General features: G+C 35.3%; 1 protein-coding gene across 5 annotated transcripts in view; it reads left to right on the top strand.

The window, feature by feature from the left end:
* LOC126820655 (zinc finger CCCH domain-containing protein 14) overlaps window positions 1-16144 on the top strand; it is a 355618-nt gene that overhangs the window by 246182 nt on the left and 93292 nt on the right. For 4 of the 5 annotated variants that reach the window (XR_007680058.2, XR_007680057.2, XM_050548756.2 and 1 more), the window contains exon 16: window positions 15779-15828. The exons of the other annotated variant lie outside the window; for it this stretch is intronic. Coding sequence is in view for 2 of the 4 variants with exons in the window: in XM_050548756.2 (XP_050404713.1) it covers window positions 15779-15797 (19 nt within the window). In the remaining 2 variants the exon portion in view is untranslated. The remainder of the gene's footprint in view (window positions 1-15778; window positions 15829-16144) is intronic. 5 annotated transcript variants of the gene reach the window in all.

Genomic DNA, 16144 nt, shown 5'->3' with positions numbered 1-16144 from the left:
TTACCGAAAAAAGTAAGAATATGCGACGACTCTTGTTGACTGCCCAAGCGATTTGGCTGCTGTGGGTGTATGTTTCGTTGCCTGGCAACCTATCTTTTAGCTTGTGGTTCTTCTGGAGGTCACAATTATTATCCGGTTTATAAAAAATGTTTGATTATATCACCGTTACACCGTAATAAAGGTTGAGTTCGAATTTCCAGAAAATCAAACCAAAACTGCCGGACAAAATGGCCGCCGCTTGTACGCGAATGGTGTAAAAATATGGTATATCAAGGTTGTGGACCCTGTAGAGGTCACAATTTTAATCCGATTTTGATGAAACTTGAAATGCATGTTTATAACCCAAAGATCTTGGTCCCTTTTGATATTTGCGCATATCGCATTGTAACTTCATGAATTATTGCCCTTGATTGTAGGAAAAATCACTTTCTTTTTAGCTTGTTCTCTATCCATCTCTCGAAAATGTGGCGTATCCTGCCTGGCAGCCACTGGTTATTGAATAGGGTAAACTCCTAGCTGATAAAATATAAGATGTTTACCGCAATAAAAACGATCAGTTCGGGAAAAAACTGAAGAATTCCGAATGTCTGACGAAGATGTCACAAAACGCCGGTTATAGACGTTTTGCAAGGAATGAAAATAATCAATAGAATTTCTGTTTTTTGTCCCTCGCCTTTCGAAGAAAGCAGGCCCGACTTTCGAAGAAAGCAGGAGACTATTAAAATGGGTCTGTCTGCTTAGGGTAAGCAGAGATAACCAATTTGATTGGTTGATGTTTTGGGACATGATAACTTTAGTTCTAATTAAGTGAGAGTGATGAAACTTGGTATATAGTTTCATTACATCATAACCTTGACTAAGTTCAATAATGAACATTTTCTGCTCAGGTTAAGCAGAGCGATAAGCAATTTGATCGGTCGAGACTTTGGAACACAATAACTCTCATTCTAATTGAGCTAGAATGAGAATTTTCTGCTTACGGTAAGCAGAGATAATCAATTTGATTGGTTGATGCTTTGGGACATGATAACTTTAGTTCTAATTAAGTGAGAGTGATGAAACTTGGTGTATACTTTCATTACATCAATACCTTGACTAATTGACCTAGACCATTCAAACTTGGTGTAGGTGTTTATTAGACGAATGCCTTGATGGAGTTCGAAGATGAGCATTTTCTGCTTATTGTAAGCAGAGATAAGCAATCTGATTGGTTGATACTTTGGGGGCCAATAACTTTGATTTTAATTTTAATTAAGTGTGAGTGATGAAACTCCGAGTATAGATTTATTATATCATTACTTTGACTAAGTTTGATGATGAGAAATTTCTGCTAAGGCTTAGGATCGATAAGCAATTTGATTGGTCAAGACTTTGGAACATAACAACTCTGCTTTTAATTGAGGTAGAATGTTTAAACTTGATGTTGATGTTCATTAGGTGAATGTCTTGACTGAGTTCATTGATTAACATTTCGATCTAAAGCTAAACAGAGCTAAGCAATTTTATTGGTCGATGCTTTGGGACAAGATAACTTTGATTCTATTTGATAGAGAGTGATGTAACTTAGTGTATAGTTGATAATCAGTTTGATTGCTTGATACTTTTGAAAAAAAAAAATGTGCGATTAATTAATATGTGTCATCTATTTATTTGGGGATTTCGGCGGGGGACATCAGCCTCACTATTGGCTTGTTGTCATAATTATGGTCTTGATTTTGTGAAAAGAAGAAATCATGTTATTCAGTAGCAATAAGCGAAAAAATGTTACACGCATTTTTTTTCGTGTGACATATTTTGTAACATGCATTCTACAAAATCAACACGCATTTTGCGTTTTTGCGTCCGTCAAATTCGATCCCTGTTGAAATGCATGTTTATAACCCAAAGATCTTGGTTCCTTCGATATTCGCGCATATAGTTATATCAAGGTTGTATACCCTCTAAAGGCCACAGTTTTTATACGATTTGGATGAAACTCTAAATATATGATTATATCATAAAGATCTTGGCTACTGTTGATAATCACACATAATTCCGAACGTAACTTCCAGGATTATGGCCCCTGATTGGTCGAAAAATCGCATTTATAGACGCCCACATTTTCATGTGACGTATTATGCCGTTGCCCCTGTTTGTACGTTCGAACGGCCGTCCACAATTTGTTTGTGAACACTCTACAGGTCACAATTTTTATCCGATTTCAACGAAACTTGAAATATAGGTTTATCTCCCAAAGATCTCATTTCCTTTCAATATTGGCATGTATCAGACCGTAACTTCATGGATTATGGCTCCTGATTTTACCAAAAATCCATCTTTAACTTGTGGACCCTATAGAGGTCACAGTTTTCATCTGATTTTGATGAAACTTGAAATGAAAGTTTATAACCCAAAGATCACAGTACCTTTCGATATTTGCTCATAACGGAACCGTAACTTCCTAAATTATGGCCCCTGATTGTACGAAAAATCGCGTGTTTAGCTTGTGGACCCTATAACAGTCATAATTTTTATCCGATTTTAAAAAAGTTTTAATATTTCACTGTTACACCCTAAGGATGGTTGCGTTCAAATTTCGTGAAATCAGAACAAAACTGACAGACAAAATGGCTGCCCCTCGTACTCGAAGAGCGTAAAAAATATGGTATATCAATGTTGTGGACCCTCTAGAGGTCACAGTTTTCTTCTGATTTTGATGAAACTTCAAATGTAAGTTTATAACCCAAAGATGTTGCTTCCTTTCGATATATTTCACATCAGATAGTAACTGCCTGAATTATGGCCCCTGATTGCACGAAAAATTGCGTTTTTAGCTTGAGGTCCCTCTAGAGGTCACAATTATTATCTGATTTAAAAAAAACGTTCAAATATATCACTGTTACACTGTAATGTATATTTAGTTTGAATTTCGTGAAAATCAGGCCAAAACTGCCGGACAAAATGGCTGCCTCTCGTACGCAAATAGTGTATAACAAGGTTAGGAACCCTGTAAAGGTCACAATTTTGATCCAATTTTGATGAAACTTGAAATACATGTTTATAACCCAAAGATCTTGGTTGCTGTCAATATTTGCGCATATCGGATCGTAACTTCCTGAATTATGGCCCCTGGTACTACGAAAAATCACGTTTTTAGCTTGAGGTCACAATTATTATCCGATTTTAAAAAAAAAAACGTTCGAATATATTACCGTTTCACTTTGATGTTTGTTGGTTGCTGTCAATATTTGCGCATATCGGATCGTAACTTCCTGAATTATGGCCCCTGGTACTACGAAAAATCACGTTTTTAGCTTGAGGTCACAATTATTATCCGATTTAAAAAAAAAAAACGTTCGAATATATTACCGTTTCACTTTGATGTTTGTTGAGCCCGAAGTTCATGGAAATTGGGCCAAAACTGCCAGACAAAATGGCTGCCCCTCGTACTCAATAGTGTATAGGATAGGGTGGGACGATTTACCCAATACTACCCAATACCACCTCAATATCACCACATACTACCCAATACTACAACATAATGATGCAAAATAGACATATAATTTGATTTTTTTTCAAAAATAGAGCGTTCCATCGCGGGAAATGTACTTCAAATGTGATACCGATATCTGGCTGTTCCATTTGCCTCCCTCTACCACCCCAAAAAAGCCAATAATAACCCAATACTACCAAATACTCATCAAATACTACCCAATATGATCAAATAACAACCCAATATTGTCAAATAACAGCACATTAGTATAATTACTGCTATGAATATTCGATATTTTGCAGAAAATTGAATTTTTTACACAGTTATCTCCCTTTACAACCAGTAAATAGATTTTAGATTGCTACTCTGATTAATCATCTTCTTTGCCTTTGCAATTGGTTTCCAAGACGACAAACTTAAAATAAGAAAAACAGGTATGACGATATACCATATTTTATTCCCAAAATGACCCATCTGTCTCTGTCAAACAAGGTGGGTTATCTCGGGTCCCCTGGTTTCATCTCACTGTTAAACATCCCTTCGCGCAAGCGAGTTAATGAAATAATATTGAACTATATGTTAGTCTCGAAATTACCCAGTTAGTGTCGATTGTTTGTATTTATTTTAAAATTAATGCTTTAACAATTGCATAATGTTTATATTCATTTTTTCATGTCAACTATTAAGTTATTGCATGATGTTTTATTTTAAATTCTCGACGCGACACATCTCAGTTCATCAAAACTAGCATTTGCGGCAAGTTACAGCTCTGTCGGTTTCTGTTGATAATATAAATAAAACAGAACTTGATTACCCAATCAAAAATCTTAACCCCGTTGATTAATTGTTAAGTCAGGTTGAATGTATATACGAGTAGAGCATTACACATTGTGGGAGGAAACTGGAGACCATATCTATTTTTTAAGGTGATAATGACATCGCCGCGACATCGTCACCTGTGGGTATATTGAATACTTAGAATTCGTTCAATAGTGACAATATTCGAAGAATCGGTGAAATTTTGACAAGAGGGTTTTTATCCGCCCACATTTTCATGTGGACGTATATTGTCGTCGCCCCTGTCCGTCCGTCCACAATTTGTTTGTGGACACTCTACAGGTCACAATTCTTATCCTATTCTGACGAAACTTAAAATATAGGTTTATCTCCAAAAGATCTCGGCTGCTTTCGATATTGGCATGTATCGGACTGTAACTTCATGGATTATGGCCCCTGATTGTACGAAGTTTTTAGCTTGTGAACACTGTAGAGGTCACAATTTTTATCCGATTTTGTTGAAACTTGAAATGTAAGTTTTAACCCAAAGATCTTGGTTCCTTTCGATATTCACGCATATCATACCGTAACTTCCTGAATTATGGCCCCTGATTGTACGAGAAAATGCGTTTTTAGCTTGTGGGCCCTATCACTGAGAAATAGGTAAAGGTTAAAACGTACGTTTGCCGCATTAAAAACTCGCAAAACGGTCAATACCTACGTATCTCGATAAAAAAATAAAATTCGGATTATAACTCCTCATTATGGCTAAAAATCTCTAGATAAGGTGTGTTAATTAACAAGGGTGAAAAATGGACTGAAAGGCAAGTTAATTTCGCTAGGTGTGAACAACTCTGGGACGGTGCGTTTTCTGTACTGAGTATGTTAATTAACCGACGGGTTAAAAACGAATGACACGGTGTGTATTGTTTAATTGGTGTGTTTTCTCGATAGTTGTTATAACTGCACCAAAAGGGTATAATCAAAGACCAACCGACTTTATCTGACGCGTGAGTGTTAAATGGAAACTTGGGAAGGAAAATTGTTTTTACTGTGCGATTTTTCATTCGCCGGTGTGTTTTTCGCAAATAGGACTTTGTATAAAGACAGGTCTTTATATGTCGAAGTTGTACGGGGCTGTTTCTTCTATGCGTCTTTTGTATTTGTTGATGAACACAAGACGCAGTACGTGTTTTATAGTCACGCCACTTATAAAGTTGCATAATAAAATATAAATATGGACCCTTATAATCTGTCGTAAAAAGGTGAAAACAATGTCGTCATTTATAAGTATCCAGCAGTCAGGCCCCAATTTGAATATATCCGGGTATATAGCGATAAGCTAAATTTACCGTATGTCTATATATATTCTTTTGTTCTGACAATTTATTGTTTTGCGGGTTGAAATGAGTACCGCGCAACCCGTAGCTCATAGCCAGTTTATTGTTTTGCGTGTTGAAATTGGTACAATGTAATTAACCCGTACTTGTTTCGTTGCAACTTTTAATAGATAACCATTTTGCAATGATATTTATATTATAAACAAAAAAATGTTAGCTGTTCAATAATAATTGTTATATAGCCAGCGTATTTAACAATCATCACATAGATGGTTTCCTATACCGTGAGGGTTTGAACAGTGTTTCATTAATAATTAATTAGACCTAGCAAAACTTATTTAACAATCGTCACATATAGATGGTTTCCATAGCGGTCAGATTAATGTACATAGTTGAGTATTGGTGGGAGGACATGAAATTTCATATATTGTATAAATCCCATGTAATTTCGTCAAATCACTTCGTTGTGGAAGCGGGCGCTACATTAAGTTATTTGAGACACACTCTTCTATAATTAAACTAATTTTCTTTACGATGTCGGTTCGATATCAGTGTTGGTGTACGCGTTGTGATGGAAGTGAAGAATATAATCGTCGAACTGTCGAGGAACACATCGTAGCCGAAAGAGACAGAGGGATTATTAAAAGATGTATTGCATAATGGTGTTTATTTTGCCATCCGGTTTAACAGTTCGCCGGATAATGAAATGTTCTTAGAAATAGTCAGGACCCACATAATGCGCACAATAATAAATTTTCTGAAATAATAATAATTCAAACAAGTCAAATGATTTATTGATTCCAAGTATATATCATGGCATGTCAGTACAGACTACTACAATAAGAGTTATTTTCTTTATTACAAATAATCTTAAATAACCAAATCAAAATAAGACAATAATCGTCATAAATTTATTCACATTTTCGATATTTTCAATGATACCATTATTGATCATGAAAGCTAATTAATAGCTGAGAGACTAATCTTGTCGGCTCATAATCTTAATTGGTTAATTAACACGTCAGTGTTATAAACTCTACCAAATGTTGACTCATCTGATTGTGTATTGGTCTGTTTATAAAGTTTAACACTGATATGTTTATTACCCGAGATTATGAGCCGATTATAAGAATAGCCAACATATGATTTTACCATAATATATTAACATGGAGTTTTAAATTTATAAAAGAGAAACCAACATATTTTTGAAAATCAATATTAATTTCATTTTCAGAGAACGTCTATTGGAAAATTGCTAGCTGATCCAACAGATTCCCCATTTTCCACATTGCAAAACAGATCAACATGTCAAATCGATTCAGTTACTGGTATAAGGTTTTAAAATATCATGTCTTAAATAGCCCCTTCGTCCCTTTAAATATATATTTTTTTATACTTTAACTTATAAATGCAAGACACAAACTGCTTACCGTATTTATACAATAGACGATAAATATCCCAAAGAATAACCCGGTTCAGTTTCTTTCCAATAATTATCACAAAAACAAATCATTAAATTTCATTTTTCCAGTTAACATATCGAAGAAGCTTTCAGTAAAACACCTAACAACCAGATCTTATGAATGGAATCTTGTCAGGACAGAACTTAGATTAATAGTAACTGATGCGACAATTACATCAAAGAGTCCACATCAAAAGAGTACAAAGGAAATTGCCTAACAAAAAAGCGTGTATTAGTTAAAGGGGCATGGTGCGATATAAGGGATGATTTTTGTGCCAAATTACAAAAATTATCACCACCGGTTAAGGAATGATTTTATTGACAGGAGTATGTCAACTGCGAATATGATGATTAAGTATTCTTTTCACACGCTGCATGCGCCAACCTTCAAGTCTATACCGATTCAAAAATTTAATTATCTCTCATATCCACAATTTTTAAAGCCTGAGTTTTATCGTAATTAAAATTAATAGAATCCGTTGTAACCTACTGGTAATACATGATGTAAATTGCAGGAGATGGGGTGTGCTATTCATCGTAGCCCGTTCGTAATTTAGCCATGACAACGGCACATATTCTGTGTGAAAATCCAGATTGGTCGCGTCCCAATGATTTCTTACTACAAGGACGTAACTAGCTCAGAGAAACGATGGGGTGGGGAGTGTTCTCAAGGGGTGCTGTAAAATTGACGGACAATGTATATCTATTGTTTTTATGGACGACAATTTTTTCAAAGGCGAGGGGGCAAATTTTTGCGGGGGTGGGGGGCTTTGCCCCACCTGCCCCTTAGTTACGGGCCTGACTTACTGACAATACAGAATATAAGTATTGTCTACAAGACTACGGCATGGTAGCAATTTGTTGTTAAAGGGGCTCTATTTTAGTCAATTATCGATTCCTATTGATAGCACGTGTGAATTCACGTAATTTGGAAACTTGACTGGCAGCATGTATTGACTCAGACTTTTTGGTGGCGAAATGAAAAGGTCATCAAGGTATTATCCGACTGATAACGTGTTAATGTGCATGTGTTCAGCAAGGTTGACAGTGACTTCTGACGATGTGTGCTTAAAAACAGGAGATGAAGGCATTTAATTCATTTGTGATTTAAACCCGAAGATATATATGTATATATCATCTCATATTGACTTAAATTATAAATTTAAATTATAAATTATCTATTGCATTGTTAATATAATTATGCATAACTGAATGTAATTATATGAATTTTAAGAAAAAAGAAAAAAAAAAAAATTAAAGAAAGAAGAGAAAAAAGAAAAAAAAAAAAAAAAAAAAATATTACTTCAGATGTGATTTATCAATTTAAAATGCATTGTGTAACTTATTTGTCAGAATGGAAATGGCTATTTCAATGGACAAAATAGACCAGCATCTATGTGTGTAAATTTTGAAATTTCGTAATTTTAATGAATTTGAAATAGTCGATCGATGCAAGTATTAAAATGTCGAACATATTGATGAAGTAATGTATCGGTACAACCATAATTCTGTTTATTTTATTATATAAATGCCTGCCAATGTTTGATATTTGTTATATTTTCAATATAAGCCCGTAAAATCTGCGTGTCTAACCGTGTTAAATTAATAATCTTTTTTTGCATGCCGTATTAGCTGATATTCGACTACGATATCACTGCCGTGGAATCGCACGATAAATACATAAACCTATTTCAAACCAGCTATGGATGTGCTGACTGTACATGCGTGAAAGGCAGACTTTTTAAAATTCGCCGTGGATGGCGGTTTAAAATAATCACGGAGGTCGGCAGTTTACTCAAATTCGCGAAGGAAATTTAGAGCGGAATTTTGAGCTTGGGCCAGAGCAGATTGATTAACTGACGTCGTCGATTTTTACATTTATATTTTATTATGCAACTTTATAAGTGGCGTGACTATAAAACACGTAACTGCGTCTTATGTTCATCAACAAATACAAAAGACGCATAGAAGAAACAGCCCGTACAACTTCCACATATAAAGACCTGTCCTTATACAAAGTCCTATTTGCGAAAAACACACCGGCGAATGAAAAATCGCACGGTAAAAACAATTTTCCTTCCCAAGATTCCATTTAACACTCACGCGTCAGATAAAGTCGGTTGGTCCTTGATTATACCCTTTTGGTGCAGTTATAACAACTATCGAGAAAACACACCAATTAAACAATACACACCGTGTCATTCGTTTTTAACCCGTCGGTTAATTAACATACTCAGTACAGAAAACGCACCGTTGTTCACACCTAGCGATAATTAACTCGCCTTTCAGTCCATTTTTCACCCTGGTTAATTAACACACCTTATCTAGAGATTTTAAGCCATAATGAGGAGTTATAATCCGAATTTTATTTTTTTATCGAGATACGTAGGTATTGACCGTTTTGCGAGTTTTTAATGCGGCAAACGTACGTTTTAACCGTTACCTATTTCTCAGTGTATAGAGGTCATAATTTTTATCCGATTTCCAAAACGCTATTATTATATCACCGTTACACCCTAAAGACGGCTGACAAAATGGCTGCCGTTCATTCTCAAATAGCGTAAAAATATTGTATATCAAGGTTGTGGACCCTATAGAGGTCACAATTTTTATCCGATTTTGTTGAAACTTGAAATGTAAGTTTATAACCCAAAGATCTCGGTTCCTTTCGATATTCGCGCATATGGGAAGGTAACTTCCTGAATTATGGCCCCTGATTGTACGAAAAATCGTGTTTTTAGCTTGTGGACCCTATAGAGGTCATAATTTTTATCCGATTTTAAAAACGCTATTATTATATCACCGATACACCCTAAGGACGGCTGAGTTCGAATTTCGTGAAAATCGGCCCAAAACTGACAGATAAAATGGCCGCCCTTCGTTCTCAAATAGCGTAAAAATATGGTATATCAAGGTTGTGGATCCTATGAAGGTCACAATTTTTATCCGATTTTATTGAAACTTGAAATGTAAGTTTATAACCAAAGATCTCGGTTCCTTTCGATATTTGCGCATATCAAATTGTAATTTCCTGAATTATTGTAGGAAAAATCACTTTCTTTTTAACTTGTTCTCTATCCATCTCTCGAAAATGTGGGCGTATCCTGCCTGGCAGCCGCTGGTTTTCAAAGGCGCCTAATATGGAACCGGAATCATTTAAAAGACAAAGAAGACGAGTTAATAAGTCATTAAAAGACAGATATAAAGATAAATTTGTGTGCTTTCCTGACACATTATACCAAAATGATAAATGTTTTTTTACAGGACTGAGTGCACTTGTAGACAGCTTGTTATCATACTAAAATCAACAGGATGAAGAAATAATTATAGTACAAGAAGACTTTTGAAAAGATCACGAGACCGTTAAATGAACATTTTTAAATCAACCTCTAAAATACTCTTTTATTTGGATGTTTGGCTGTTTATTTTATAACACTATAGCGGAGGCATCTATAATAACCTGTTTTCCTTATTTTAACTTCGTCGTCTTGGAAACAAACTGCAAAGCCCAACAAGATGATTAATTTGAGTAGCAATCTAAAATCTATTTGTCAGTTGTAAAGGGAGATAACTGCGTAAATATTTCCATTTTCTGTAAATTATCGAATATTCGATGCAATTATTATACTGATGTGCTGCTAATTGACGATATTAGGTTTGTATTTTATAATATTAGGTAGTATTTGATAAATATTTGGTAGTATTGGGTTATTATTTGCTTAGGGAGGCAAATGGAACAGCCAGACATCGGTAATCACATTTGAAGTACATTTCCCACGATATATCTCACTATTTTTTAAAAAAATCAAGTAATATGCTAATTTGGCACCATTATGTTGTAGTATTGGGTAGTATGTGGTGATATTGGAGTGGTATTGGGTAGTATTGGGTAAATCGTCCCGCCGTATAGGATCTGGTATATCAAGGTTGTGGACCCTCTAGAGGTCACAATTTTGATCCGATTTTGACGAAACTTGAAATACATGTTTATAACCCAAAGATCTTGGTTCCTTTCTATATTCGGGCGTATCGGATTGTATCTTTCTGAATTATGGCCCTTGAATGTAGAAAAAATCACGCATTTAGCTTGTAGGGTCCATGTAGAGGTCACAATTTTTATCTGATTTAAAAAAAACTTGTGAATAAATCACCCATTAAACACTAAGATCTTGGTTCCTTTTGATAATCGCATACATCCGAACATAACTTCTTGGATTATGGCTCCTGATTGTCCGAAAAATTGCATTTTTAGCTTGAAGATTCTTTATAGGTCACAACTTTTTTTTTTCGATTTTAAAAACTGTTTAGATATTTCACCATTTCACCATAATGAAGGTTCAATTTGAATTTTGGGAAAATCGAAATGAAATTGCCCGACAAAATGGCCGCTCTTTTACGTAAATTGTGTAAAAGTATGCTACAAAGGTTGTGGACCCTCTAGAGGTCACAATTTTTATCCGATTTTGATGAAACTTAAACATATCTCTATATCCCAAAGATTTCAGTCCCTTTTGATATTTGTGCATTTCAAATTATAATTTTCTGGATTCTTGCCCCTTATTGTACAAAAAATCCTGTTTGTTGCAAAATATGGGCGTATCCGGCCTAGCAGCCGCTGATTAGCTTGTGGATTCTCTAGAGGTCACAACTTTTTTTTCCGATTTTAAAAACTGTTTAGATATATCACGATTTCACCATTATGAAGGTTGAATTTGAATTTCGGAAAAATCAAAATGAAACTGCCCGACAAAATGGCCACTCTTTGTACGTAAATTGTGTAAAAGTATGCTACGAAGGTTGTGGACCCTCTAGAGGTCACAATTTTTATCCGATTTTCATGAAACTTAAAACATATCTTTATATCCCAAAGTTCTCAGTCCCTTTTGATATTTGCACATTTCAGACCATAACTTTCTGGATGATTGCCCTTGATTGTACAAAAAATCCAGTTTGTTTTTAGCTTGTTCTCTATCCATCTCTTGCAAAATGTGGGCGTATCCTGCCTGGCAGCCGCTTTAGAGGTCACAATTTTTTGTTGCATTTTAAAAACCGTTCAGATATATCATCATTACACCATAATGAAGGTTGAATTGGAATTTCGGGAAAATCGAAATGAAACTGGCAGACAAAATGGCCACGCTTTGTACGCAAATTGTGTATAAGTATGTAATACAAAGGTTCTGGACCCTTTTATCCAATTTTGATGATATTTAAAATATATCTTTATATTCCAAAAATCTCAGTCCCTTTTGATATTTGCTCATTTACGGTAAGACCATAACTTGGTGTAGACCATAACTTTGTGGATTATGGCCCCTGATTGTGCAAAAAATCTTTTTATATGCCCACATTGAAATGTGGTCGTATATTGTTGTCGCCTCGGTCGGGCGTTCACAATTGCTTGTGGACGCTCTATAGGCTAAAGTTAATATCCGATTGACTTTAAATTTATACACAGTATTTACGGTCATGAGACGAAGAAGCCTATTGATTTTCAGCGATTTTCGATAATTACTGCCAGAGTTATGGCCCTTGATCACTTCAAAAAATCTTGTGGACGCTCTAGAGGCCAAAGTAAATATCCGGTTGACTTTAAATTTATACACAGTGTTTAAGGTCATGAGACAAAGAAGTCTATTCATTTTCAGTGATTTTCGATAATTACTGTCACAGTTATGGCCCTTGATCACTTTGAAAAATCTTGTGACGCTCTAGAGGCTAAAGTTATCATCCGATTGACTTCAGATTGATACACATAATTTAAGGTCTTGAGACGAACAAGTATATTGATTATCAATGAATCTTTATGACTTGAACAGCTAAATCCATGATATTAAAAGTTTTGTATACTAAGCGTTAGCATGGGGCAGAACTTTATAAAAACCGAACAAATTCTAATGGTTTTCTGATAATTACTTAATGAGTTGTTACTCTTAATCAGATTTTAATGTATTATAAATGTTTCATTACCGAAAAAAGTAAAATTAGGGACAACTCTTGTTGACTGCCCGGACGATATAACTGCTGTGGGTGTATGTTTCGTTGCCTGGTAACCTATCTTTTTGTTTTTAGCTTGTTCGCTATCCATCTCTTGCAAAATGTGGGCGTATCCTGCCTGAAAGCCGCTGGTTTCATCTTTAAATCGGAATGGCGCTAGTACAAAACCGAAATTAAAAAAACAGAGCCCAAGATATTTTGCATTTTCATCTGATCTATCAGATTTGTAAAAATGAATATTTGCTTTTGAAAAGACGTTCCAACCCGTCAAAATTGTCTGTTCGTCCGTCCATCCGTTACACTTTTTGGGACACAATAACTCTCTAATTAAGCTAGAATGTTCAAGCTTGGTGTAGGTGTTTATTAGGTCAATGCCTTGATGGAGTTTGTAGATGAGCATTTTCTGCTTAGGGTAAGCAATTTGATTGGCTGATGCTTTGGGACACAATAACTTTAGTTCTAATTAAGTGAGAGTGATGAAACTTGGTGTATTGTTTCATTATATCAATACGTTGACTAAGTTCGATAATGAGCATTTTCTGCTCAGGGTAAGCAGAGCGATAAGCAATTTGATTGGCCGAGACTTTGGAACACAATAACTCTCCTTCTAATTGAGCTGGGGGGTTGGATGGCTGAATGGTTAGCACGTGTGCGCTGTATCATAAAGTCTGTCATTGAGTCAACTGACGTGGTTTAGATTCCCTGGTTGTACGTAACAAGGAGTATGGTCGCCTGTACAACCTCATGGGTTTTCTCCGGGTCCTCCGGTTTCCTCCCACTGCTAAATACCCCTACGTGCAAGCGAATTATTGAAATAAAATTGAACCATATTTTAGTCCCGAAATGACCTAGTTTGTGTCGAGTGCACGTTAAACCCATTTCTCTCTCTCTCTCTCTCTCTCTAATTGAGCTATAAAGTGTAGGTGTAGGTGTTTGGATGGCCGAATGGTTAGCACGTGCGCGCTGTATCATAAAGCCTGTCATTGAGTCAACTGGCGTGGTTTCGAATCCCCGGTTGTAGGTGACAAGGAGTAGGGTTGCCTGTCCAACCTGGTGAGTTTTCTCTGGGTACTCCGGTTTCCTCCCACTGCTAAAGACCCCTACGCGCAAGCGAATTATTGAAATAAAATTAAACCATATGTTAGTCCCGAAATGACCTAGTTTGTGTCGAGTGGATGTTAAACCCAATTTCTCTCTCGGTGTTTGATTGGTTGATGCTTTGGGGCACAATAACTTTGGTTTTAATTAACCTTGAGAGTGGTGAAACTCAGAGTATAGATTCATTATATCATTACTTTGACTAAGTTCGATAATGAGCATTTTCTGCTTAGGCTAAGGAGCAATAAGCAACAAGACTTTGGAACATAACAACTCTGCTTTTAATTAAGGTAGAATGTTTAAACTTGATGTAGATGTTCATTAGGTGAATGTCTTGACTGAGTTCAATGATTAACATTTCGAGCTAAAGCTAAGCAGAGCTAAGAAATTTCATTGGTCGATGCTTTGGGACAAGATAACTTTGATTCTATCTGATAGAGAGTGATGAAACTTAGTGTATAGATGATAATCAGTTTGATTGCTTGATGCTTTTGAAAAAAATAAATGTGCGATTAATAAGTATGTGTCATCTATTTATTTGGGGGTTTCGGCAGGGGACATCAGCCTCACTGTTGGCCTGTGTTATACAAATTGGGCAATAAATAATTAACCTAAGAACCCATAAACCGAATTACCCAATGGCGGCAGCTAAGGAAAATTATTAACACAAAACAGACATGATAATACACCGAAGTTGGCTATGCCTTTTTACGAGTGATTAAACTACGAATGTAATTTTAAATCATTTCAACTCATATGGCCATAACTTTTCATTATGCAGTGTGGGGAGGTGAAATTATCAAGACACCGGAAATCTTCTATTAGTATTTTTGGCATGATTTGGTTGTTTTTTTTGGATAAAATATAAATAATTCATAGATTATTTTTTACAAAAATGGGTAAATATTATCGAATACATATGAAAGGTAGGCTGACACATTCAAGGAATTCATATCAGAGATTTGATAATTATTTTATGTCTTTATTTGGTCTCAATCACAGCCAGATTATATTAAATGTCACTAAACAAACTCAATAGTACATGCTTAATACTAGCTACGACAATGTAGCTAAAAACATTGAGATATACATGTATCTTCTTATCTAGCTTGATACATGTTTTATTAAAATAGATAATCTACACATGAGAAATTTAAAGCTAGGGTCTTTGCTCATACAATTAAAATCTGGGATTATGCTTTCCAAATCCCTAAATAATTTGGTTCTTACTGTACCCCTGATTTAATCCTGCATCGTTCCCCCCTACCCCCAAACCAAATGAAGTATGAAAATATAAGTACACAGATATACTGTATCTTTATTATTACTGTTCATCTAACGTTTTAACTATGTTAATGATTAAAATATATGAGATAAGTTCATTATGGCTGGCAATTTGACCTGTGACCTTTATGCAAATCATTTGATTAATCCTCTACCTATTTGGCCAAGAATTTCCCCAAATGTCCCTGATATATTTATATAACTTTGGTGAAAAAATGAGTTTGTTAGTCTCAGAATTAAAGGTTATGGGCCCTTAGAATCACCTGACTGTAGTTGACTAAACCAGAATAAACTCTTGATGCATATGACAACTGGTTTTACTAATATTTTTTTAATTTCTAATTTTAGAGAGTTCCAATCTAAATAACAGTTGACTAAGAGGCTAAGAAGTAGGAAAGGTGAGATTTGTATGTTGGAGGCATAGATTTCTAAGTCAACAGGTGAATTTGTACAAATATCAGTAAAATTCTAATAAACGCAACAAATCTAATATGCAGAGGTTAAAATCTGTAGATACGGTGTGTAAATTAACAGGGATGGGAAATTGTCTGAAAGGTGAATTTATTATAGCTAGGGGTGAAAAACTCTGCGACAGTGCATTTCCTGTACTGGGTGTGTTAATTAATGGACAGGTTAAAAACGAATGACACAGTGTGTATTGTTTGTTTGGTGAGTTTTCTTGAAAGCGTGTTATAACTGCAGATCAGTCTTTGT

Source organism: Patella vulgata, chromosome 5 (assembly GCF_932274485.2).
Source record: "Patella vulgata chromosome 5, xgPatVulg1.2, whole genome shotgun sequence".
Taxonomy (NCBI): domain Eukaryota; kingdom Metazoa; phylum Mollusca; class Gastropoda; family Patellidae; genus Patella; species Patella vulgata.
The sequence above is the reverse complement of the archived record's forward strand: the minus strand, read 5'-3'. Positions and strand labels throughout refer to the sequence as shown.